The 25,357-nt window shown below is 56.4% G+C and overlaps 4 protein-coding genes across 4 annotated transcripts; all 4 read right to left on the bottom strand.

Annotated features, from left to right (window-relative positions):
- Positions 1-1,738: 1,738 nt before the first annotated feature.
- LDBPK_331090 (hypothetical protein, conserved) lies at positions 1,739-2,272 on the bottom strand (the record flags this gene model as incomplete). Its single annotated transcript, XM_003863885.1, has 1 exon — positions 1,739-2,272. One exon carries the CDS (start codon positions 2,270-2,272, stop codon positions 1,739-1,741), a length of 534 nt encoding a protein of 177 aa, XP_003863933.1.
- Positions 2,273-2,944: 672 nt separating this feature from the next.
- On the bottom strand, positions 2,945-4,420 carry LDBPK_331080 (hypothetical protein, conserved; the record flags this gene model as incomplete). The annotated part of the gene is made up of 1 exon (XM_003863884.1): positions 2,945-4,420. The coding sequence occupies one exon, from the start codon at positions 4,418-4,420 to the stop codon at positions 2,945-2,947; it is 1,476 nt and encodes a 491-aa protein (XP_003863932.1).
- Positions 4,421-7,210: 2,790 nt separating this feature from the next.
- LDBPK_331070 (hypothetical protein, conserved) lies at positions 7,211-10,102 on the bottom strand (the record flags this gene model as incomplete). Its single annotated transcript, XM_003863883.1, has 1 exon — positions 7,211-10,102. One exon carries the CDS (start codon positions 10,100-10,102, stop codon positions 7,211-7,213), a length of 2,892 nt encoding a protein of 963 aa, XP_003863931.1.
- An 8,756-nt stretch (positions 10,103-18,858) lies between these two features.
- Positions 18,859-22,452, bottom strand: LDBPK_331060 (calcium-transporting ATPase, putative; the record flags this gene model as incomplete). Its single annotated transcript, XM_003863882.1, has 1 exon — positions 18,859-22,452. One exon carries the CDS (start codon positions 22,450-22,452, stop codon positions 18,859-18,861), a length of 3,594 nt encoding a protein of 1,197 aa, XP_003863930.1.
- Positions 22,453-25,357: the final 2,905 nt, after the last annotated feature.

Below are 25,357 nucleotides of genomic sequence, written 5' to 3'. Positions count from 1 at the left end.
AAACAAAACAAAACAGACATACACAAAAGACGGCGGCAAACCTGAATATGCGCGTCAATTGACACCGACGGCGACGCCATCACCACAACCACCACGACCGTGACGAAACATCGGAAGAGGGAAGAGAACAGAGACTGATAACAGCCAAACCAGCCAGCAACAAATAAAAAACGAAAAAAAAAATGAAACAGAGTGAAATGACGAAGAAAAAGAACTAGAAGGGGGAGCGGTATCTGTGTGTGTGTGGGCGACGACACGCACACGCACATCTGTACACGAGCCCACCGACTAGAGAGGAGATATGCGCATCCACCTGTCTGGGTGTTGTCGGTTTCTTCTTCGCGTGAACACTTCTATTCGTGGGCGTGCCTGCGTGTTGAACTTTATAAAACCGTGTTCTTTCCCATTGCTGGCTCCTTCTTGTCACCTTGTTCTCCCTTTTTCATTTCTTCTCTGTTCTGTTTCTGCGTGCACGTCCCCTGCGCTGTTTGATAGCCGTGCTTTTCCTTCTCTTTCGTTCCCGCTCATATACATAAAGGGCGGAGATACGTTATATATATATGTATATATATATATATGTATAATATATATATATATATCATGTGTAGTTGCGCGTGCACATCCGCGGCACTTGCCTCAATCGACACTCGAACCGGGAGAGGGGAGGGGAGGGAAGAAAAAGGAGTTCTAGTACATTCATAGACAAAGACACTGAGCGGCATACATGCCCCCTCACGCGCAGAAACAGACACGCTGACAGTAACTGTGCGGGTACAATGTAAGGGTGTGGAGGTGAGCCATGAACGTCAACAGCAAGGCGCATAGCGGCAGCTACACCGACACACCAACACGAATAAGTACCCGTACGCACTGCACTTTATTCTTCAAGCTACCGAGACACGGAGAGAAAGACGCCAAAAAAAATACCAGAGAGGACGACTAAGCGAGGAGACACAGGATGCTGATGAGCGATATGTGTAGCTACGGAGCACTTGATGCACGAAAAATGACCAACGCCGATACACCAGCGCGCGCGCTCGTCTGGCTTAGTGCAAGGATCAAGTCAGATCGAGGTGGCGACGAGCATGTACACGGAAAGAAAAGCGCCCATAAAGTGAATGCAAAAAAAAAAAAGAAATGAGCCTCTGACTCTGCAAGAGCAGCGAGAAGAACAGCCGCCTCACTTTCTCTTTGAGAGGGAGGAAGGAAGGATGTCATGAGGAGGTGAGGCAGTGCTCTTTTGGGTCCTTCCATCCTACCTCCGTGCTTCGCCAAACACCCATGGTGACATGGAGGGGGAGGAGTGGTGGTGGGTGAGTGGAGCAGGGAACGGCCTCAGGGGGCAGACGGCGTTTTCCATCCCTTTTTCTGGTTGCCTGTTCTCTCCACCCAAGTGAGCCCTCCAGGCAAAAGGAGAGAGTCTTCGCTTACTTTCGATACACGCGCCCACGCCACGCAGACTTCTTCGCACGCCGCTTTCCGGTGCGAGAGACCGCCTTCCCTTTGCTGTTGTCGCAGCGCCAGACTTCTGGGAGAAGTTCACAGAAGCAAGCGTTCTTCCATCTCTTACTGATGGCCGTGCTTTTCATGCATACACACACACAGCCGTGTCCTTGCAGTGTCCCTACAAGCTTGCTCATCGTTGCACACACACACATACACATCAGCTACAGTCTACTAGTTCGTATTCTTCTCGATTTACCTTGTCGAACGAAAAAAAAAAGGCCACCGCGCACGCCTAAGCAGCCTCGGCATCCGAGCCATCGTCGCGGTACCACTCATCCTTATCCGGGTCGTACCACATCTCGTTTGTGGGGTCGTAGAATTGGCAGCTAGGCGGGTGGAAGTATAGGTTCTCCTCGAGGCAGTAGTAGTAGGGTGTTCCCTCCGTCTTGACCCAGACGCCCTTTGGCAACAAAACAGCGTTGCCGTTCTCGTCCACATCGCCGTTGCCCAATCCAGCGCCGTTTTGACGCGGCCCCTTGTCGGGCGCCTCAGTCGAATCCACGTTGGTGCTTTTGTTGTCATGGTTAGCGTCGGCCGCACGACCAGATGGGGCCTCCACTGAGTGGCTGCTAGGCGACTTGTTCGCTGGCAACGTGGTACCATTTTGGTTGGGCTGCGCAGGGGGCGCAGGCGCTGTTTCAGCAGTGGGCTTTTGAGCGCGGGCGCCGTTGGCACTCGCGCCGATAGGGCTGCTGGCGGTAGCGGCCGAAGCCCCTGGCTTCCCGCTACGCCTGACCTCCTTGCTCTTGGAAGCGCTGCACCCCATTGCTCGCTTTCTTCAACTTTATTTATCTCGATTAATGATTGTGACGTGAGTGGCTGCTCGACCGAATGACAATCACCTTGGCGATCGCGTCGCTAGAAAAAAAAGAAAGGTGTAATGAAAGGGGAGGAAAAGGAGTCCTGCGGAGTTGCGTGCCAAGGAGAGGGAAAAGGGGAGGGGGAGGGGATCTGGTGCGGTAATGCGAGCGTAGCGCACGCCGCTCGGTGCCTGCTAGAGTTGTAGTGGAAGCCAAGGAAATGACAACAGAAGAAGCGACTAGCGCAGGCACTCCGCGAAGACCAACACGGGCAGTTTATGTAGGGCTATTGTTATTTTCTTTTCCTTTCGCGTGTACAAGGTCGCTGGGTGCGACTCACTCGCTTGCAGGTGCACCTCCCTCCCGTGCGCACGTGTGCCATGGCTGCTGCACGCCAAACACCACTGAATCCGACTCGACGCAGCGCCGCTCCCTCCTCCCGACCTGCGCTTGCCAAGGCGCCTCTGACGCCTTCGTTTTCGTTTCTTTTGTAGGACGGAGAAGACACGTCAAACATAGCAAACGCCATGCACGACGGTAACTGTTCACCAGGAAGCAATCCTGCATCCTGTCCGAGGGATGATGGCAGGGAGGTTGGGGAGAGGGGAAGGAGGAGGACAGAGAAAAAGCGACTTCGATCATGAGTGGCATCCCTCGAGAGCGCGCTGAAACAAATCATCATAAAGGCATCGACGCAGCGTGTCCACTTTCCACAGGCGCGTATGCAGGTATCGAAAGCAGCGCCGCCGTGCGTTCGTCAAGTCTCCATCGCCTGCCACCTCGCCATTCGCACACGCCAGCAGCGATGGCACCTTTCCACACAGCGCTGTGATGTGCCGCTTCAGAGATGCGCTGCTGCGCGTGCCGGGAACTGCGAACACCGCCGTCGTCGGCAACGCCGTCCCCTGAGACGCGGCTTGCAGCGTCACAAGCTGATCGAGGAGGAAGTAGTGCGGCATGTAGCACTCGTCTTCCGTACAGACCCTATCCACATCGGCGACGAGCTCGATCACGGCATTCATGAAGGATTCCTCCAGCGCCGCCGCGACCCCGTCCTCGTCCTCGTAGTGGTATTGCCTGCGCAGCAGTTGGAATACGAAAGGCGCGTAGAACCACGCCGACTGGTCGTTAGGGTCGCAGTACACCGCCTGCTTCAAAAATTCGATGTCCTCCCGCAATTGCGCCAAAAGTGCTGCTTGCCACGCCTGCTGGTGTTGTTGCGCATCCCCGGGGGTGCTGACAACGCCCTGCTGCTGCTGCTGCTGGCGTTGAGATCGCTCCACAGCGGACTTAATGGCCAGCGAACGCTGATGCCACGCGCTGTAGTTAGAGAAGTTGCTCTTTATCTTGTGCGTCGTGTACGCGAGCTCTGCAGTCTCCTCCGCGGAGAAGAATGCCGATGACGGCGTGGAGGACGTGGAGGGCCGCGTTGCGTCTTCCGCCGACGCGAACGGCGAATGAGCAGGACGGTGGGCCTCCGCCAGCTGGGTGGCGCGGAGCTCTTGCGCTAGGACCCAGCGACGATAGTTCCAGGCGTGGAAGTTGCGCTCGTCCATCTGCAGCAGCTGCTCGCACTGCGCACGCTCTTTGCGAAGGAGGCTGCAGAGCAGCTCATACGTGCCAGGCGCAGTGGCGTTCGCAGCTGCGCCCGCAGCGTGTCCAGTCGCCTGCTGCATCTCCAGCTTGGCCAACGCCTCCAGCTGATCAAAGATCCAGTGCCGGTGTAGGAAGGCGTTGTAATTTTTGTAGTTCAGCAGCAGCACCTTTGAATTGAACTTGAGCTCCTGGACAAGACACTGTTGCCGGCTAGCGGCGGGTGTAGCCTCTGCTGCATCACTGCTCGTCTCGGCGGCCGACCCCGATGAGTCAGCGCAGGGCTGCATTGATGCTACAGCTTCGAGGGCCAGGCGGCGGCAGTTGTATACCGTGTAGGCCTCCGGGACGGCTAGCAGCAGTTCCTCGGTTTTCGCGAGTGTCGTTGAGTTGTACTCGTGGGCCTTGCTCGACGCCAAGACGGACTTGTACAGAGCACCGACACGCTCGTTCTCCCGTGCGGCGGCCTCCTTTGCCTCAGGAGATAGCACCTGTTTCTCTTTTTTCTTCTGATCGTGCATTTTTGCAGTGGGCGCGCGATTCAGCAACAACAAAAAGCGTGTTCAACGCGGTGACGTATGGTTTTACTGATTACAAAGTCAATCACCTGCAGAACGCTGGTGTGCTTCTCCCAATTCATGTCCCTCATGAACAGCGGTGGCGCGGCAAAAGGGAGGGACGGAGGAGGTGAAAGGGGGGGGGGCGGTAACGCGACACGCACACAAAAAGATGAGAGGCGCTCAAGACGAAAGAGAAAGAAGAGGACATGAGAAAGTCTGCCACATACGCCAACGCAAGTCCTTCCCTGGGCAGTCTACGACAACGGCGCCAAGGTTCACGAGCACATCATGATCGGCCCGTCGAGCGTATTTTCGGCACAGCAACCCAAGTCAGCAGCCTTGACGACTCCTGTTCCCTCAGGCAGGCCCGTCGCTTATTGTTTCTTCTGTCGCCGATTCATGAGCCAGCGCGTCAAACAAGGGGCGGCACTCTCTTTGGAACTGCCCGCGCTGCTGCTGCGTTTCTTTTTGTTTTCTCCGTTGCTGCGCTCCGTGGACGTGCAGTTTGAAATCCACAGGGGAAGGATTGCGCACTAGTGGACGAGAGAGAGTTTACCCTCGGCTCCCCGACGTCTTGAATCTTTTAGCAATTTCTTGTATTCTCACTGTGTCGCTCCACCACGAACAAGTCAACACACGTACACCCGCATCACACACAACCACAATTCACCTACCTCTGCAGCACCACGACTACATCCTGGTTGTCTGGGGCGAGCCGTCTGCCGCCGAATCGGGCCATGCGCCTAACAGGTGCGTTCTGCACTTCCTCGCTTCTTCTTCGGGTACGTGCTGCGCGATCGGCGGGCAGCGAGGCTATTCCGCATCCGCCTGAGTTCGAACGCCCCTGACAGGATTGGGTGTATCGAGCGGAAGGGGGCCGTGGATAGACATGTGCCAGCGCGCAAAGAGCTCACGGCGTGTCGCTCTAAAAAGGGGCACAGTGGGGGCAGCCAGTGCGGCACGAGTGAAATGAGCCGAATCAGGTCAATGCATGCAACATTATATTGACATAATGCACAAAAGAAAAAAAAAAACAGCCGCAGGAAGGCGATCCATACGAAGCAGTGGAGAACACGTATGCGAAAAAACAGGTGCGCATACATACGAATACGGGGAGAGGTGAGCGGAGAGGAGGACGAAGAGGCTAAGCATGTATGTATGCGTGTGGTGAAGGTGCCTCTTTGCTGCTGCGGTTTCCTCGTGAACAATACGTATATATAGATGTATATATGTGTGCATATACCGAGATGAGTATATCCCAAAAGAGGGAGGGAGAAGAGGAAAGCCAAAAAAAATCAAAAGAGAAAAACGGTACGCCCGATGGAAGGAGGAACAAAAATCGCGCAGAGGCGAAGGGGTGCACGTGAAGACGGAGAGGAGAGAAGGGCAGGGAGGCAACGCCGCGTTCGCACGCGAGCAGGTTGATAGTGAAACAAAGACAATAAAAACAACAGCGCGGAAAGCAGCTCAGAGAAGTGCATGACGAAGGCGCCATCAACTGTGCATCAGCGCCACTCAGCGCAAAACTTCGGACTCATCCTCATTTAGGAAAATGGGAATGGGAAAATGGGCCGCTAAGCCACGTCGCTCCTGCTTGCCCGCTCACGCTCTTCATCGCTGCCGTGCCGGCAGACAGTAAGGCGTGTCTCAGCAAAGAGAGAAGCTTCAGTGCATTGCCTACTCGAAGACGAGCTTCACAACACATACCCGGCCAAGATAGAAAAAGTAAACACAGCAGAGCGCAGCGACAAAAATCAAAATGCCAAGAGTGACGACCAATAATAAAAAAAAAAAAACAAAGGTCAAGCCCCACGAAACGAGAAAAAGGAAACGGGTGACGAGGGGGGGGGGCGAGAGCCAATGCTTGCCGGATATTGCTACCGAAGCACACACGGACACCGATAGTAGAAACACGACGAACAACAGGAAACCCCCAAACGAAAAGGGTCCGATCTCGAGCGGCTTGTGCAGCCACACGACTCCATGTGTCTAGATGTATGTGTGTACACGTGCATTGTGCATGCCATGTTGGCCACCACTTTTCGATGCATAGAGATTTCGTTTACCTGCTCTCCCCTACTTCCGCCACACCCGCGCTTCTTTCTTGCGGTTTGCCGCGCCTGTTGATGCACCGCTACACGCTCGACAAAGATACTGTGCAGTGCAGAGGGATCGCCTTCCTCCGCACTCACACCCACCCCCACCTCGCATGTCCCTGAAAGAAATGGCTCCAGGTGTGTGTGGGCGTGTGCGGCGGGACACGCGCCTGCTGCTCCTGATTGTTTCCACTTGTTGAGATATGTGCTGTTCACAAGGGGGAGAGACGAAGGAAGGGGTGGAGGACGGGGAGGAATAGGGTGAAAAAAATGAACGCTTTCGTTTCGGTGAGAGGGTGAAGGATGTTCCTTGTTTGTGCCCATACGCACGCATGGATGCCTCGAGCCTCGCCCATCGCAGTATTCCCACGCTGATCGCGCGGGAGAGGGGGGTGGGTGGGTGGGTGGGGAGGGCTGCGGCGTTTGCTGCCCTTCGTCTTGCGCCCCTTTTCGCCCGCGAGTCCCCTGTCCTGTATGGCAGAACGAGGCGCAGAATCGAAGGGGCGTATGGAGAGGCAGGCGGAGAAAGGGCGGATGTTAGCGTGTCAGTCTTTGTACGGGAGGGGGAGGACGGGCCGTGGTGGTGGTGATTGGGTGGAAGACACTCCAAAGTGCTAACTTTTGGTGTGGCCGTGCTGCAATTCTATCTGCTGCTTCACACCACATCCTTTGTGTCCTTGGCATCGCCGCGCGTCGGCGCGGCGGCAGCGAAGGGCGTGGACGGAGAGGGCACAAAAACAAACGACTCCGGTGCGTCCTTATCGTGCGTCACCTCGTCCATGTAGGCGATCCAGATTCGACAGCGGAAGGTGCGGAAGAGCTTGCGCTGCATGCTGCGGAAGTCTACGAAAATGTTGCGAGACGGGCGGCTGACGTACAGTGTGATCTTCTCGCGTGTGAATTGATACTCGCAGTCGAGCAGCGTGACCTCGCGGCTCAGCTCGAGCATCTTCAGCTCTTCCACCGACAGAGGTGTCACGTTTCGACGCCGATCGCCGTCGTCTGTGGAGGCGTGATCGGCGCTGCACTCTCCCGACTCCTCAGCCACAGCAGCCACGGCGTCGGCCGTCTTAGACCCCTCGGCAGCAGCGGCGGCCGCCGCCAGTGCTGCCTCGTTGCGCGCGACGCGCTGCAGGTAGCGGTTTTCGATGAACTGTTGCACGATCGGCTTAGCGGTGGCGTAGGCTTGCTTCTCAGCCTCGAGCTGCGGCCCTAGACTCGCCATGTCCTCCGCCGTGGCTGGTCCAATCAGCCACGGCCACGTCTTGAGTGACATGACGTACTCCCGAGCAGCTTCTCCCGTCAGATGCGGCAAATCGGCCTCGTCGAGGCCGGCGTTGGCAGCGTCGTCATGCGCGTTGCCGACGATGCCTTCCTTGCCCCCTAGCATTCGCTCCACCGCTCGCTGTCGCAGCCGCTCCACGATGGCGCAGTCGCGAGCCATTTGCTCCATCGACACGTGGCGGACCACCTCGCCAATGTCGGCACCGCGGTCTCCCTCCACAAACATGTGGCTGCCCACCGGCACCTCCTCAGGGGTGAGGGCGCAAGCGTACCGCTGACCTTCTCTCTTGCGCTTCACGACCACAAACAAGCGAACTGGTGCGTCACGGTTCACGTGAAAGCGCGCATCGTCTTGATTCTTGGGGAGCTTCTTCGAGGACGACCTGGTCGGTTTTAGCGCCGCCGAAGTGCGGGTCACGGTCGACACGGACTGCGTGCCGGCCTTCGAGGCCGTGGTGAGAGTTGACGCCAAGCTTGAGACGGAGTCTGGGGCGGCGACCTTCTTGGCGCTCTGATGATGCTGCTGTGGTGGGTCTGCGTGCTGCGATTTGGCCTTTGTGGGCTTGCCCAGGGCACAGGCAGCGGCGGCGGGGGTGGGATCGGCGGCCACCACCGCCAACGCCTGGGTGTGTTGAACGTGAGCCGCAGCATTCCCGGAAGTTTGCCGCTGTGTAGCGCTCTGCACGTCCGCAAAGCTGCCAAGGGCAACGCCAGCGTAGTGCGCCATCGGCGGCATCGGCAGATAACTGTACGGACCCATCATTGCCCCGGCGCTGGCCATGTAAGGGGCCTGCGCCGGCTGTGGCATTGATGCGTACGCCACTTCTGCAAAAGTTCGGCTAGGAGCACCGTCAGCCGCGCTTCCGAGCATGGCCAGGCTGCTGTTCGGCGCTGGCGGAGCGTAGTACTGTTGCTGCTGCTTTGGCGGTGCGGTTATCTGTGCGTAGTAGCCCGGCTGAGGAGGCATAGCAGGGTAGTTGTGGCTCGGGTAACCACCATAAACGTAAGCCTGCTGGTGATGCTGCTGCAGTGGGTAAGGTCGGGCGTGTACGCCGTAGCCGTACGGCTGCTGCTGCGGGTGTTGCTGCTGCTGTGGGTGCTGATAGTACAGGGTCTTTGAAGGGTAATGGCACGGGGTGAAGGGGCTCACTTCAGGCTCGCTCCTCCGATGACCTGTCAGCTCGATGCCATCTGCCCTGCTGGGGGTGCTCGCTGCCACATCAGCGCAGCGGCGATCGAGTTGCTGCGATGAAGGTCCACACGAACTGCGGTCCTCCGAGGCCGAGCCGCCGCTCGTGGCGAAGCGGGACGCGTTGGAGGCGGCACCAAGTGACACGGGTAAGGCTGCCTCAGGGATACTGGAGACGTTGTGCGCCATCGCCGAAGCGCTGGTCGGCGCAGGTGAAACGGACTGGACCACCGGCATCGTCATACTCGAGGTGTTGAGGGAGCAGCTGGCGGAGTTGGCGCTGGGCCGTACGCGCTGCTTCACGTTGACGTTGAAGTTCTGCTCCTTGTCGCTGCAGGTGAGGGTGCCCACTGTCGTGATGGGGATGGGACGAACATCGGTCGTAGACAATGTCATTCGGTTGCCATCGCGCCAAAACCGTGTCGACGGCGCATCGACGGGCTGCTGTTGTTGCAGCTGCTGGCTCGGGTGCCGGCGAATCGTTCCGCTGTCAGCGAGGTTGCTCGAGCCGAGGTCGGCGGGGGTCGGAGTGGAGGTGGAGGTGGAGTTGGAGTTGAACTCAAACATCAGCGCATTCTGCGACGTGTTGTTACTGTAGCTGTAGCTGCTGCGGCGCCGTCGCACGGCTCTCGAGGGGTTCTCCATGGCAGATGCCTCCTGCTCTGGGCGATTGACGTCGCTGCTGCCGAGGAGCACGTACGGGTTATGCGAGCTGCGGTTGAAGGGGTGCCGAGAGCGCCTGGAGCTCAGCGATCCCTGCCCCGCGCGACTCACCGACGAGGAAGAGGCTCTAGCAACGTGGTCACTCCGCTGAGCGTACGTGGAGGAGGAATACGCATCCACGTCTTGGCCCGACGGGGTCGTGGCGGCACCCCGCCGATCGTAGCCGGCACAATGGGTACCCGCCATCCCCTCGCTATCGTCATCCTCGCCGCTGCTGACATCTTGCTGCCCAAATGTTTGAAAGAGGGATGAAATTTCGGTAAAGTCCTGCGGGTCGTTCGTAAGCGTCGCCTTCGTGTTCTCAATCGCCCTTATGCCGCCACATGGGTCCGGGTGTATACGAGCGGACATGCCGGTCCCCGATACGTGGAGAACGACAGAAACTGAAAAGGCGGTGTGCGCAAGACCGAAATACAGCAAAAGAGATACGGAAACAGCTAAACGAAGAGGCCAACGTGAGGCGCTCTTCAGGCGCGATACATCCACGACCGGAAAAACAATAACGGCACCAACAGAGGCGCACACGACGCCAAAGACGTTCAACGGCAGTTTCTCTCTTTCACACAGAGAAGAACAACAGAAAAAAAAAGGCCGACCGCCAAAGTAGAGCACCAACAAGAACAAAAGAAATCGGAACAGGGAAGTGTGCGCGTGCGTGTGTGCCCGCTTGTGTTTTCCACTGGACTCGCTAGAAAATCGCGGTATGCTGACTGATGCCTGTCTAAGAGAATGCGGAGAGGTGGAGGAGTGGGAAGCCGAATGCCTCCCACACACACTCACAAGCACGCAAAATAATAAACAACGAAAGAGGTGAACAGCTGCAGACAACCCACGCGGCTGCTCGCTACTCCTCCTGCAGAGAGAACGCCAGGCCACTGCGAATTCGTCAGAAACGCTCACCCTCCCAAAGAGCAAACAAACAACAACAAAGGAATACAAGAGAACGAGAGTGCGCGTGCGTGCGTGTGTGGTGCCACGATACGAAGGAAAACAGAGAGAGAGAGAGATGGCGTCAGCGCACTAACCCCAGCAGAGCCCACAAAACAACCAGCAAAAAAAGGAGTCGGGCGGAAACGCCACCTGATGAACGCGAACAGCTGAAGAAAGCCAGCGACAGCGGGACGGCCGAACGCGCACAGTGTGTGTGAAAAGTAATCTGCTAAGGTGAAACGAAATAGTAATGATAGAAAAAAGGGATGAAAGGAAGGCCTAACGCTGCCTTGTTTCCTTTTCTTGGCGTCCGGGCTGTACCCTTTTGAAATGCTTAGCGAGGTGGGGGGAGGGAGGGAAGGAGGGAGGGATGAGGGGGACAGAGAAGGCGAGGGAGGGACAACGCGAGGATTTTCGTTGCGATTGTTTTTTTTTGAGCTTGAGTGGCCCCCCGTCCCCCCAAAAAGCGAAAGCAAAGAATAAATGCTGCGGCGAAGAGGCCGAGTGCACACACACAAAAAAAAGACAAGGAGAGGAGAAGTGAGCACCAAGCACCGACAACGCTAGCCAGGGCAAACGAAAAGATCGAGAGCGAGGGCGAGACAAGGGAAGGGAAGAGGAGGTGGGGAGGGGACAACGAAGAAGAGGAGGACTCGACCTTTCACGCACTTCGGCGAATACAGGAAACCAAGATAGAACTAAAAGCAAACCGAAAGCGAACAGATAGCGGTACGATGTGCACTGAAAAAAAAAAACACTAATCGATATAGCGACGGAGAAACGGCGCCAGAGAGGGGAGGTCCGAGAACGCGCTGCGCCAAAGGTCAAGAACCGAGGGTGTAGGAGGAAGAGAGCACGCGAGAAGACTCAAAGAAGGGGGAGGGGGATCGTGCGCGCGGGGCGGCGATCACAAACAGAGGAGAGGAGCAAAGAAGGACTTCCCTTCCCAAACAAAATAAAATCCATCCAAAAGTGAACAGGGAAAAGCAGCAAACCTCAACAAGCACCAAAAAAAACAACAACAGGCGATACACACACACACACACAAACGGAGATAAAGAAAAACGAAGGAAACGAGGAAGAAGTGACCAAAGAAGGGCAAAGACCGTCTTTGGAACGAGGTTGTCCCTCTTTAGCTGTGGCGAGAAACGAGCACTGCGGAGCAGCGCGCGTGAACAAAAAGGCACCCAAGGCAGAGCAAAGAAAAAAATGAAGAAACGAAAGTGTGTCAGAGCAACGCAATGTGGGAAACACGAGAGAGAGAAAAAAAAAGAAAAGACACCGAGCGGGTGCCGCTAGAAGCTCACTTGGGTTTCGTGCCGTGTGCTGCGGTTGGCAGTGAAGGAAGAGAAGTGTGTCTTGGATGTAGAGATGGAAACAGATAATGGCAAAGTCGTTGGAAGGGAACACAGCTGTCTGGAGTAGAGAAGAGGAGTGGCTGTGTTGTCCAAAGCAGGCTTTTGCCGAGAGCTGAAACAGAGAGACCAACCTGTGGTGCGTGGGAGTGCGTGATAGAAGAGAAGGGAGATATGAGCGTCAGTGTGCAGGGGCGACGGTGAAGGGGCACCGAGGTAGCCGCTAAAAAAGCCAAAGAGCAATCGGGGAAAAAGAGACGCAAGCGAAATGTGATATCTGGTGTACGAAACACAACCGAAAGTGGGCGAAGGGTGCGGTCAAGGTCGAGAGAGGGTGGAGAGAATGTCAACGCACTGAGAAAGCTCCAGAGGAGGAGTCCACGTGGAAATGAAGGAGAATGCGAAAGGAGGAAAAAGACAACAGAAAAGGCAAGAGGTGAAAAAGTGGGTCGCCGTTGCGCTCACGTATCAAGAGCGTCACGTTGTACGAAGGAGACACACAAATAAACGTCTCCCACAGGGCTCCCTGTCACTTTTGAGTGCGTGTATTTCCGTGTATGAGCGCAGCTTCGACGAGATCATAAAGTGGTCGGAAAGGGGGGGGGGAGTGCAGTGAAGGGGAGCACTCATCAACACACAAGCGCCAATAGCAAAGAGAGAAAAAAAGAAGAGTCGAAGAAAAGCGAAAATCAACAACAACAACAAAAACGCAGCCAAAGACACCACTCCTACACTCTTAAAGACGATGTGCCGATTCCGCACCTCTTCGTCGACTTCGCGGATATGTAAATGTTCGCCTTCACGCACGGGTTATCTTCTATCTCATCGCTTGAACCACAAAGGACCCTTTTCTTTCTTGCTGTTCTTGTATATCCGCACTTTTCATGCCCCCTCCCTTGGGTGTTACGCGCTCTCGAAAAAGAAAGAAAAAGAGGCGGCGGCTACGTTGGAGAGAGAAAGAAAAAGATACGTTGGAAGACAAGGATGCTTTTTTCTCCCGTTTTCCCTTTTTTCGGTGGTGCGGTTGCTTCTCCCTTCTCTCCAGCGACGAAACAAAACAAATGAAGAACAAAAAACACAAAACCGACAACAAACATAAACAAAACAACAAAAAAGGGATGGGGCGGGGCGAAGGAGAGGCCGAAGAAGAGTAGTAGTAATAAACGGAACACAACAAAAGACAATGTTTGCTCCTTTGCTGGGGTGCGCCGTTCTTTTTTTTCGCGCGCGTGTGTGTGTGTGCACGTTTCGTGTCCTTCTCCGCCCTCCCACTGAAGCTCCGCCGTCTCACTCCGCGAAGGCGATAACAGCCTTGTTACACACCAACACGCGCAGGGGTGAAGACGAGCAGCAGAGTTGGTGGACGTGTGTGTGTGCGTGTGTTTGTGAGGAGGGGGAGATGGGTGCTGATGTGATGACTGAGAAATGTGAGATGACAAAGACAAGAGAGGAAATGGCGGATGACTGCGGACAGACACGCACCCAGGAGGACAAAGAGATGTGCGAGTGCAGTCGTCTCTGATGAGGGGAGGGGGATAGCTCAGTGTAAAACGAGAAACAGTGGCAAGCAGCAAACAGATAAGGAGGTAAGCTGGCACGTGTGCATGCGTTTGTAATGGAGAAGAGGGCGACGAGACCGGTGAAACAGTTGCGTCTTCAGGGTCTTCGGTGCGCGATAATATATATGTATGTATGTATGTAGGTGTATGCAGGCCTTTTTTTCTTTGTTTCTTTGCAGAACGCGATTGGACAGAGACAGAGAGGTCAAAAAAAAAGATCGAAACAAGAAAGAAACCAGTGAACGCCAACGAGGGAAATATATATAAAAAACATAAAGAAAACTGAAAAAGAAAAGGGTCGCACACGCACACGCAATGGGAGAAGAGGGAGCAGAGACGCAAACACGAAGAAAAAAGTGAGAGAAAAAAGAAGGTTGTGGGAAGGAGAGAGGGAGTAGAAGAAAGAGGACGAACGCACGCACACACAACACAAAATGACGTGAAAAAGTCAGACAGGGGAAAAAGAATCGAGCAAACAGACGAAGAGCGAAAGGCAGAAGATATAGAAAGGAAAGGGGCAAGTGAAAAATGTATATATATATAACAGGCGATACGCACACGCAGAGAGACGAGAAACACCGACGGCACCAGGCGCACAAAGAAAGAATGGGGAAGAAACGTGGGCGTAAACCGAACGAGCAAGACAAAAAAGCACGTTTACCCGAATAACGACCGCTAGTCGATGTGGTGGCCTGCTGGCTTCCGGTAAAGATGCACCGTTACTCAAGCACGCGCGTCTTCTGTTGTTTGGTTCTTTTGAGTACCGCTACGATCTGCGTCGTCCCCCTTTTGTTTTTTTTTTTTCGGCGCGCCTCGGGGCCTTCGTCTCTTTGGCGCTCCGCACAATCGCTCGCAAAGCCGGAAAAAAAAAACGAGTTGTTGATCGCACAACGCGATACGAAAAGGAAAGAGGTCTCCACCTTAGGAAAGAGAGCAGTAGGCGTGAACACGCTGCACCTTGCGGAAGAAGAGGAAGAAAGAACAACAACAACAAACGACCGAACTGGCGCAGCTGCGGCCCGATGCGAAGGCGCCCTTTTTTTGTTTATATTTCGCTCCTTTGCAGTGCTTGTGCCTTTGCCACAACGAGTCCTTCCGCTGGTGAATGCGGTTGATTACGACGATTGTGTGGACGCCCTCCTCAGCCGCCCCTTGACTCTTTTTTTTTCCGTTGTTGTTGCGTGGGTTTCAAAGGCCAAACCTAAAGGAAAGGTGAAACAGACACACGTGTTGGTGCTTGAGTATGTCTGAGCGGGAGAAAAAACAACCGACACACACACACACACACACGCGAAAACCACCACCACAACGAAGACAAAACAGAAAGTGAAAGCCAAGAAAGAGCACACAACCTGCAAAAACAAACAAGGGGGAGAAAAAGAGGGAAAAAAGAATCTGAAGGAAACAAAACCACGAAATCACAAAAAAAAAGCGGGGGAAAAAAGGGATGCGATTCAAAACAGCAAGAGAAAGAGATACGGGAGAGCGAACGCGATGGTGATAATTTTCCTTCCTCTGCTTCCTTGATGGCGTGGGTGGGAAGAGGGAGGGAGAAGGAGGACTCAGCCTTGTCAAGGCGGACCAAGAAAACGAGACGGAGGTCGGGTGGTGAAGAGAGAAGAGGCGAGACGACAAAATGATAATAATAGAAAACGACCAAGGTGCAAGACAGGTGGGGCAATAAACAAACACACGAACCCTCGTACGTCTTCCCGAAAAGGTTTCAGAGGAGGAAGAGAAAAGGAGAGTGGGCCGAGACGTCAGATGAGAGATTCGAAATGGCAGAATAGCACGTGGCACGACACAGCAGCGGCGGGAGGATCTCAGCAAAGACGCCAGAGTTACAGAGCAGAAAGGTAAGTGAAGGAAGACACACAAACAAGCACGCGAAGATGAAACCGACGCAGCCAATGTGAACCATTGAGGGTGTGGAGAAAGGCCTCCGGCAGTTGGAGAGTTTGCACGCCTCTCTCAGAAGACTGGCTGAGTCTCGCTTCTAATTTAGCGTGAGCAGAAAGCAGACCTTCAGAGAGGGAGCAAGGAGCGGCAGACGTCGAAACGCCGTGCACAAGGAGAGGGAGGGAAAGGGAAGAGAGCAGGGTATGTTGGCAGGTCTCGGGTAGTGCGTTCACTGCGTGCGGGTGAAAATGAAAAACCGTGCAGCGGCAGGAAAAGAGGGAGAGATGGCGACTCGCAAAACCCAAGCCAGACACCACGTAGATGAATACTCAAACCCACGCAGATACACAAACGCCGCGCACAAACAGAAATGAACCAGAGCAGACGAAGCAGCACTATCACAAGGAAAAGGCCGATAAACGCAGCCCCACTCTAGTGGCGACGAGCAAAATCAAAGGGGGAAAAAGAGAAAAGGAGATAGACACGGGAAGAACGATGGCGACGCTATACAATTCAGGCGTGAAACGCCCACGCAAATACCGCATGCAGAAGGGGGAAGGAGGGGAGAGGTGGGGTGGTGGTGGTGGTGGAGCAAGAGAGAGACAGAGACCCTGCAGGTCTCACAAGAACAAACTCAAAGAAAAAGAAGAGAGTAGCCAAAGCCCAGGAGAAAAAAAAAACAGTTCTCTCTCTCTATATATCCCTTTCTTGCTGCGTTTCGTTCGCGCAGCAGAGTCCTGCTCTTGCCTGTGAAGGTTTTCTGTATATGTTTTATTGCTGAACTCCTGTTGCCCGTGTGGCTTGCCTTCGGCTGCAGCGAGAAACGCTGCCGTGTGTATGTGTGTGTCTGACTAACACTTGATGCCTTTCGTCCGAAAAAGAAAACAGCCACAAAAAAAAAAACTGCTCACAGCAGTGGAAACAAATGAGATCAATGCCACACAAAGACAAGTAAACCCACGGCGTTAGCTGAGATGACGAGCGTGCGGGAGAGAGCGAGACAGACACGGTATGGTGAGAGGGGGGGGGGGGGCGAAGCGTGCGTGCAAAGAAGTATGAGAAAGAGGGAAGAGCCAATGTGTTGCGTGCGTTGCTTGCGTGCGTGCCTAGTTAGGCCCTTCGTTTTGTTTCTGTTTCCTTTAAGGCTGCTCAGCCTCCTTACTTGCTTCCTTTTCTTCGCGGAGTCTGTGTGTGTTTTGTGAATGCTTTCTCCTTTGCCCTTTTTCCCCTTTCTGTCCTTCGTTTCGGTACGCCCTCGTAAGTCCCCGTGTGTGTGTGTGTGTGTGTGTGTGTCTGGTTGGGTGGGGCTGCACGTACCGGCGTACCTTGTTCTGGGTCAAGGAATCCAGCAAGGGCGGAGGCGAGAACAAGGAGGGGGAGGGAGAGAGAGGAGAGGTGGGAAAGCGGGAGAGCACACACACAGAGGGGGAAGGGGATGGGGGCTGAGTCGAGCCTCAGAGGCCAAGTGCCGGATAATGAGGAAGTAGAGAGGACAAGGAGCCTAAATAGTAGAGGGTTGTGTGAGTGTGTGAGAGAGGGGGGGGGTCTTGCGGGGCCGGAAACGTGTGCGATCGAGGGGGTGTGGCGTGTGTGGTGGTAGTAGTAGCGGTGGTAGGAGTTCGAGAGAGAGGGGATAGTCACAATGCGTGGAGGGAGGTGAGGCGGATCGAAAGGCTGACGAGAATCGGAGGTGGATGGACGTGGGGGAAGCGGTGGAGGCAAGGAATCCCACACAACAAAAACACGGCCGAAGCGGAGTGTGGCGCCGCGCAGGTCAGAAGTAAGCGACACAAGATACGACACACACACAGACAGAAAAAGAAAAGAAACAAAAAGGAGTCGACACGACGTGAGAACAAGAAAGCGAGACAGCAGCGACACGGTCGCTGAGAACAACAAAAAAGCACACGAATACAGAGAGGAAAAACGATAGACAAGCACGCCTTCAGCGACTGCTTGAATCACGAAACAGAATAGTGAAAGGAGGAAAGTGTGGGGAAAGGTCCGGGAGAGCCAAACAAAAAAATGAAGGTGCGTTTCGAGAGAAGAGAACGGGACTTGTTTTTTTTCTTTCCTCTCTCGTTGCCACTTCCGCGGACGCCTTCGTCTTCCGTCTACTGGTGGCGGTCGGAACTCGCGCGCTGCTCTTGCGACGTTGGCCTTTTGGGGAGAGGGGAGGGGAGGGAAGGGGGGATTCTCTCTTTCTTCTAACTGCTGCTCTTTCTGTGGGGCACAAAGCAATTGCAGCGCTCTTCTGCTGATGTGGTTGCTTTCTTTTTCTGCCTGTGCAGGAGGTGTAGGGGAAGCGGTGAGCTTACAGCAGGGAATGTGGAGAAGGAGAGCAGCGAGGCTGAGGTCCACATGTGTATGTATGCGGGTGGGTGGGTGGCGGGAGGGAGAGAAGGTGCTCCAGAAACAAGGGGAGGATAGATGAGGGTGGGGTTTGCAGTAGACGAGCCGTCCTTAGGTCCTTGGGACGTCGATAGGGGGGGGGGGGAGACATCTCGCCCGAGCGAAACACAGCAAGCGAAAAAGGACGGCAATGATTCCCCTTTCGCGAAGAGGCACCACGTCAGGAGTGCTTTGTGCCTGCACCAGACCAGGTCTGCACATGGACCGCCACGAACTCGATAAGGTCACGCTGCTCTTGTTGCTTCTCGGATGCATTGAAAGCGGACGCACGCCGGCATGGGCAGTGCTGCGGAGAGTGTCGCGCCATGTCCAACAAAGTTGGTGGCCTGGTGTATGCGTGCGTGTGTGCCGAGCGTGCACGGTGGGGTTCGCTTTCCTCGTCTACCTGCGGTGGGGGAGGTGACGGAGAACGGTGGCCTCGATGACGCCGTACCTCTTCGCTTCCATCGCTGGGGCGCTATGATGGAGAGACCGAGAAAGAGAAAAGCTGGGGAGAAGAGGTCAGAGAGTGGGGACATTAGCGAGTGAATGAACCACGACTTTTCATACATTTTTTCTTTCGTGTTCGAAACAACACGCATGGCAAGCACGCCTTCCAACTCCCCATCCCCGCCCACAACCAAGAAGGAGTGGGCGACCCAAATCACAACAAAGACGAACTGGTGCGGCATCAAAAAAAGGCCCAGAAAAAGAAAGGAGATCAGCGAGACGACGAACATAAATACGGCGCGCCGCTGACGCGATGCGCTCACCCCCTGCCACCCCCAGCATGCGCAGTGTGCGACTCCCTGATATGCGCACGCGAACACCTTTCCTACGCACGCATGAAGAGAGAAAGCGACAAGCACGGAAGGCGGCAGCGCGTAAGTGCCACCACAGCATTGAGAGATACGAGAGTGCAGGCGAGAGGTGAAAGAAGGGCAGGAGGCGCCCTGACCAAACACGACCGCCGCTACCTCTTTCCCTTCAGCCTACCACTCTTCACACTGCGCCGAAGCCGCGACAGCAACCCTCGCGAGCACCCGTCGCGCGGCAGCACGCGTTTCGAGTAACGGGCATAGATCCAGCGCGAGACGGCGCCCACCGGCAGGGTGCCGCTTGCGATGAGGACAGAATAGAACCACTCATGGGCTGTCAGAGGCACCGTGGACATAATCTTGCCGCCAAACTCCACAATTATGATCTGCAACACGACAATGATGCCGACAATAACAAAGAGCACGGCGCTGTCCGCCCAGTTGGAGAAGAAGCCCTCGCTGCGGTGTAGCAGACGTGCGTTAAAGAAGTTGAAGATCTGCATCCACACAAACGAGTTGAAGAGAAAGCAGATGTGGGCGTCGCTGAAGTAGCGCGGGTCGCGCGGCGGCTCCCCGGAGGGCGGCAGCGGTTTCGTGTGCCCCCGCGCGCTCAGCAGCACATTCCCATAGCCGAGCAGGAAAAGCTGGCACATGACCTGGAAGGTGCTCTGGAAGCCAATCTGGAACCACATGCTCGGCACGATGATTGCGGTATCCTTCGACTCGGGCGGCCGGGAGAGGAGCATGGGCTCACATGGCAGCTCCGTCGCCAGCGCGAGGGCGGCGAGCGTGTCCATGATGAGGTTCAACCAGAGGAGCTGCACCGGCTTCAGGGGCGACATGTTCTGCTCGCTCATGATAGCGCCACAGAAAGAGACAACGCACGCCGAAAAGTTCACCGTGAGCTGAAACTGCAGAAACTTGCGGATGTTATCCTTGACGTTTCGGCCCCACATGGTCGCCTTCACCATGCCAATGAAGTTGTCGTTCAGCAAAATGATATCGGACGCGCGCTTCGCCACGTCACTACCGCCGTTCATGGCGAATCCGACGTCGCTAAGCTTTAGTGCCGGCGCGTCATTGGTACCGTCGCCGGTCATTGCAATCACCGCGCTCGGGTCGATGCGGCGCAGGAGGGAGAGCAGCCTCTTCTTGTCCATCGGCGTCGCGCGAGCAAGGATGCGAATGTGCGGCAGGTACTGCTGGAGCAGCTCCGTGTCGCTGAGCTGCCGAAAGGTTTCTCCGTCGAGGGCGTAGCCGCTATCTATGAGCTGCTGGGGTGACGCATTCGCGGTCGGTTCCTGCATCATCCACGCTGTTCGGCCAAACGCGCTGTCCAAAAACTGACCCTCGACATCAGAGGCAGCGCCGCTGTTTTCGTAGTGAAGCAGCGACGTATTCACGAAGATGGCAGCATCAATGTTCTCCGTCGGGCTGAAGCCGTTGTCGTTACCGTTCGCGAGCGTAGCAGTAGTCGACCAGCTAGGCGCCTCGGGGTTGCGCAGGGTGCGGCTGCCGTCCAGCAGCGGCGAGCCCCTTAGCGCGCCACTGCTTGAGCCGCCGCGAATCAGCCCGCAGCGGCGTGCAATATTGATTGCTGTGAGAGTGGCGTCACCGGTGATCATGATGACGCGCAAGCCCGCTCCAAAGCACTGGCTCACTGCGCCAGGCACCTCCGGCCGCACATCCTCCTCAAGGCCGACCATTCCGATCATGCAGAACTCGCCGCCATACGCAGCGGCCGCGCCGTGCTGCAGCTGCTGCGGCTGCTGGTTCCACAGGATCGCCTCTGCGGCACCGTGCGCATCGCTGAAGGCACAGCAGATAGTCCGCAGCCCCGATTCGGTATAGTGCGTCAACGCCTGCTCATGGCAGACCCGCATCTCAGACGTCAGCGGCACCGGCACACCCTTATCGTTAATGTACGATGTGCAGCGCGCTAGGATGACCTCAGCTGCGCCGGCCGCATAGATTCGCGTGCGGCCCCCTCCGTTGTCTGCATCAGCTGGCGGGGCCAGCTGCCGCAGCATGCACAGGCTCATCTTGCTGTGCGAGCTGAACGGGTAGCGACGGCACCGACTCGGGTCCTGCATCGCGGCCAGCATGGAGGCCTGAGTGTTGCGGAACGACTGCACATCCTGCTGTGTTGCGTGGCTGCTCGAGCAGTGCATGAGATGGCAGAGCCACAACAACGCCTCGCTCGTTTTGTTGGTCGCGCGCCCTACCTCTGGGTCAACGGCGTTGGCTACAATGCAATCCAGCAGAAGCTGCACGCTCGACGGAGGTAGGGGAACGGTGATGGCTCTCCTGGGAGGCGCGCGCGAGAACGGGCTTTGCCCAAACCCGCGCGGCGGCGGTGGCGGCGCGAACGTGTGAGTATGTATGGAGCGAGTCGGCAACGCCGCTGGTGACTCCTCGTCGCCAAAGGTCGGGAGGTCGCCCCCCACGACGGGGTCGGCGTCCTCTACCGCGTACGTGACCGCGGACAGGAAGATTTGCTTCACTTGCATCGTTGGTACCGTCAAGGTGCCCGTCTTGTCCGTGCACAGCACCGTCGCCCCGCCCATGGTCTCGCACGCTGCCAAGTGGCGGACAAGGTTGCCATCCTTCAGCATGAGCCGCATGCTGTAGGCGAGTGAGATGGTGACGGAGAGCGGTAGGCCCTCTGGTACGGCGACCACCACGATGGCAATTGCCGTGGTCAGGTTTTCAAAGAACTTCATGGCGTACAGTGGGCTGCCACGCACAAGGTACATGAAGAGCTCCTTGATGAGCAGCGCTGCAAACGTGAAGACGGCCGCGCCAATGCCGAACTTGCCGATGACCTCCGCCATCGCCTCGAGCTGGTGTTGAAGCGGCGTGTTCGTTTTTTCCGTTGACTGAATGGACATGGTGATCTCGCCCGAAAAGGAGTTGGGCCCCACCGCGCAGACGAGCGCCACTCCCTCAGCTGACCCGTCCAACAGCGACGACCCACTAATGAGAAATGGGTCGGTGAGCGCCTGCTTCAGCACGTCATCGTTCTCCCCGGTGACGCTACTCTCGTCCGCCAAGATCGGGCCCAAACTGCCCAGCAGCACGGCGTCGAACGTTAGCTGCATCCCAGCGCTAACCTGTACGACGTCCCCTACGACAATATCGGAGCTTGGCACCTCCAGCGCCACGCAGGCGAGGCCGTCCGTACCCGTCACGCTACCGCCGCCACCGCAGCCGCCGGCGCTGCTGAGCGGGGCATAGCGCCACACTGTGACCCTGCGGCGAGCGGCGTTCTCGGCCCGCATCACCTCGGCAAACTGCTCCTGCTTACGGTAGTCGTTCACTGCGTTCACGACTGTCACGATGAACACGGAGGCGAAGATGGCCGCCCCCTCGACCCAACCCATGGCGAGGTCGACCTCGCCGGTGCGGAAGTCTGGGGTGGTGATGCCAAGTATCATAGATACGAGGGCAGCGCCAATCAAAATTTGCACAACGCGATCGTCCTGTATGGAGCTCTTCACGAACTGCCACATACTCTCCTTCGGCGGCTGGGATAGCACGTTCACACCGTATCGCGTCTGCCGCTCTGGGATCGAGTGTGCTACAATGCCGAGCTCACGGCGCTGCACCGCGGCACTGCGCTCCTCAGCGGAGCACATATTCACCGCGGGCGAGCCCGCTGGAGAGCTTCGCACGTTAAGTTCGTAGAGGAGTCCGCCGAGGCCCTTGTGGTCGTTCGTCAGGATGTCGATGCGTTTATGACCAACCATGTCCGATAGCTTCACAGGACCTCCGTTAATCCTACCAGCACCCGCATCGCCGGTAAACACAAACACATCTCCCTTCTCCATCAGCGGCAGACAAGAATGCGCGATCGACCAGAGAAGGAGCGGGGTGGAGTTTTGTTTAAGTCGAGCAGATCTACGACGGGGTGGGGTGGAGGAAGAACAGAGCAGAAAAAGAGACTGTGCGGTGTGCAAGCCGGATGATCGAGGCGAGGATGAGAAGAAAATAGAGCTGAAAACAAACAAGCATAAATCAGTTCGAAGTAGAGAAGAGCGGCGTCTCCGATAACGCAGGTGAGATCCGCTCGCGCTGACCAGCACCTGGAAAAAGGCTCAAGAGAGAGGTTAAAGTGCAGCCAGCACCCAAAGTTCAGGCCAGGCAACAAGGAGTCTGTAAGCGAAAAGAGAGGGTGGCGAGGGCGGAGGGGGCGGCAAAAATGGCGGCCACCCCCTGCAGAAACCCAACGGCGACTATGTCGATCGGCCAGTTTGAACCCGCGTGCGCGTGCTCTTCGCGGTGTGTGGGTGAGTGGGACGGGACCCGCTGCCCGTACGGCTACGTGGAAGGAGCTGCCGAGGTGAAACAAGAAAGTTTGACCAACGCACCAAAGAAAAAGAAAAGCGCGTGGGGAGAACGTGCGGGATGCATGAGGCGGTGGGCAATACATTACGTGCGAAATCACAAGTAGGGGAAACCATGATGATGATGGAGGAGAGGGAGGTCTATAGTCAACCGCGTAGGAGCAGGTCTAGCGACTACGAAGCAGACCGTTGGGATGGGTGGGGAACATGCGAAGAATAGCAACGTTTGCGGCAGAGGAAAGCGCGCCCACAACAGCGCGAGCTCCGCACTTCTTTCTTTTTGTTTTCCATGGTGCCTCCTTTGCGGAGCTGAGAGATACCGCAACGCACCGAATGCGCCAGATGGTAGACACACACCGATCTGTCGACGCGGGGGGATGAGGGAAACGAAACAACAACGAATGGGCCCGACAAGGAGAGAGCGACGAGCAGCACATAGGCAAAGAAGGGACGTGCCTCGGCGTCAAGCGCAGGCACACGCCTGCAGGAATACTCGACGCCGCCGAACAGGCCACCTCTTGCGAGCGTCATGCTCGTCGACACCTGCAGCCTCAGCAAGGCGGGGGTGTGGCGGCGCGATTGAGGCAGTGATGCCAGGAGGCAAAACATCCCTGCCAACGCTGGTGGGAAAGGGAGGAAGGTGCACCAAAGCAAATACCAGCACCCTCCGTGCACGCGCACAACGGTGTCTGCCAAACGTCCGTGGCGAAGAAAAAACGACAATAAGGAAAGAAGCGTGAAGAGCGAAGACGCAAGAGCCCGTGCACTTGAGATGGACTCACAGAGACTGACCGACCGACCGGCAGGAGGGGGGAGGGAGGTCAAAGAAAAGGACCTTGAAAGATGCGAAGCAAAAGCACAAGTCAATGAAGAAATGAAACAGCCACCGACCCGCACACAGTGAGGTGAGCAGACTACCTGCACACATGGATGAGAGAAAGAGGGAGGAAAAGGGAAGGTGCAGAAAACGAGAGTAAGCGCAAACATCACAAGAGCGCAGACAGCAGAGCAAAGGGTGCACAAGATCACACGCCAAGCCCTGACGGGCACCAGCTTCCGGCACACACACACACACACACACACACACACACAGAATACACATATCGATCCATATACAAGCATACATCCCCATGCACACAGATGTACACATACAAAGGAGAATAGCAATACACATGCCTGAGGAAGCAGGAGACGAGAACGAAACGAACGCAAACCACAAAGTGAGGGGGGCGCGCGCAAAGGGCGGTAGTGATGGCTGGAGAGAGACACACGAAGATACTCGCGAATATGCAGCGGCCCATGGTTTTGGCTGCAAGCTGTGCCCGTTGCTCTGCGGCACAGCAGGAGCTAAAAATTTTACTCGACCCCTCCGCCAAGCCCTGCCACAGACACGCACGCATCGCACCAGATGCGCCGGCTCGGTCATATGGGGCACGGCCCCCGCCCTCCAGCTCTACCCGCTCACCCACCGCCTCGCAGGTCGCCTCACAGCCGCTCCCCCGCTGTGCCGGCTGCCACCCCCTGGTGCAGCCTACCCCCACCCCCCTCTCCTCGGGGCGGCTCAGGCCTCCCCACACCAGTGGGCCGTGCGAGGGCCGGGGGCGGGGAGAGGGGGATGGGTGGGATGCGTTCGAGTCACGCCGACACTCTGCCCATCATGTGGAGAGTGCACACGCGCGTTCGCGGCTGCAGATCACCCGGACGCCACGCCGCCCAGGGCCTGGCGGCCCGCTGTCAGCAGCGATGCACCGCCCTGCCAGCGCCAGAGGTGGCTCGGCATTTGGCAGGGGATAGGGGAGGGGATAGTGCATGACTTCCTCCGACCGAGAGAGTGGGTGGGGGGGGGGAGAAGGTGCGCTGGGCCCGGAGATGCCACGCACTGAGGTGCGCCCCCGTCGTCAGGGGCACATGTCAAGGTGGGAGAAGCAAAGGGAGAGGAAACAGTGGCGGGAACGGAAAGAGAAAGCACGCGCTTGATGGCGCGAAGGATTTTCCGTGTTGGAGGACACAAGGCAAAGCAAAACGCAACACAAAAAAGCATATTCGGCCGATGATGGGCCTGCGGGGCCGGCGGCTGTATTTCAGTGCTCGCGCATGGGTGGCATCGCCTTGAAAGCCTTTTGACTCGTGCAGTGTCGTCGATGGCCGAGGCTCCTGATGACAACGGTCCACCCCCCCCCCCCAAGGCACCGCAGACTGCACACACGCACCCACACAGAGGAGCACACAAGAGTAGCCAAACGACAAAGCCAAAGCATAATACCGACTAACGCAGCACTCTGTTCTCTCCCTTCGTCCTCCACGCCAG

This window comes from Leishmania donovani, chromosome 33 (assembly GCF_000227135.1).
Source record: "Leishmania donovani BPK282A1 complete genome, chromosome 33".
Lineage (NCBI taxonomy): Eukaryota > Euglenozoa > Kinetoplastea > Trypanosomatida > Trypanosomatidae > Leishmania > Leishmania donovani.
Note: the sequence above shows the minus strand (reverse complement) of the source record. Positions and strands in the feature narration are given on the sequence as shown.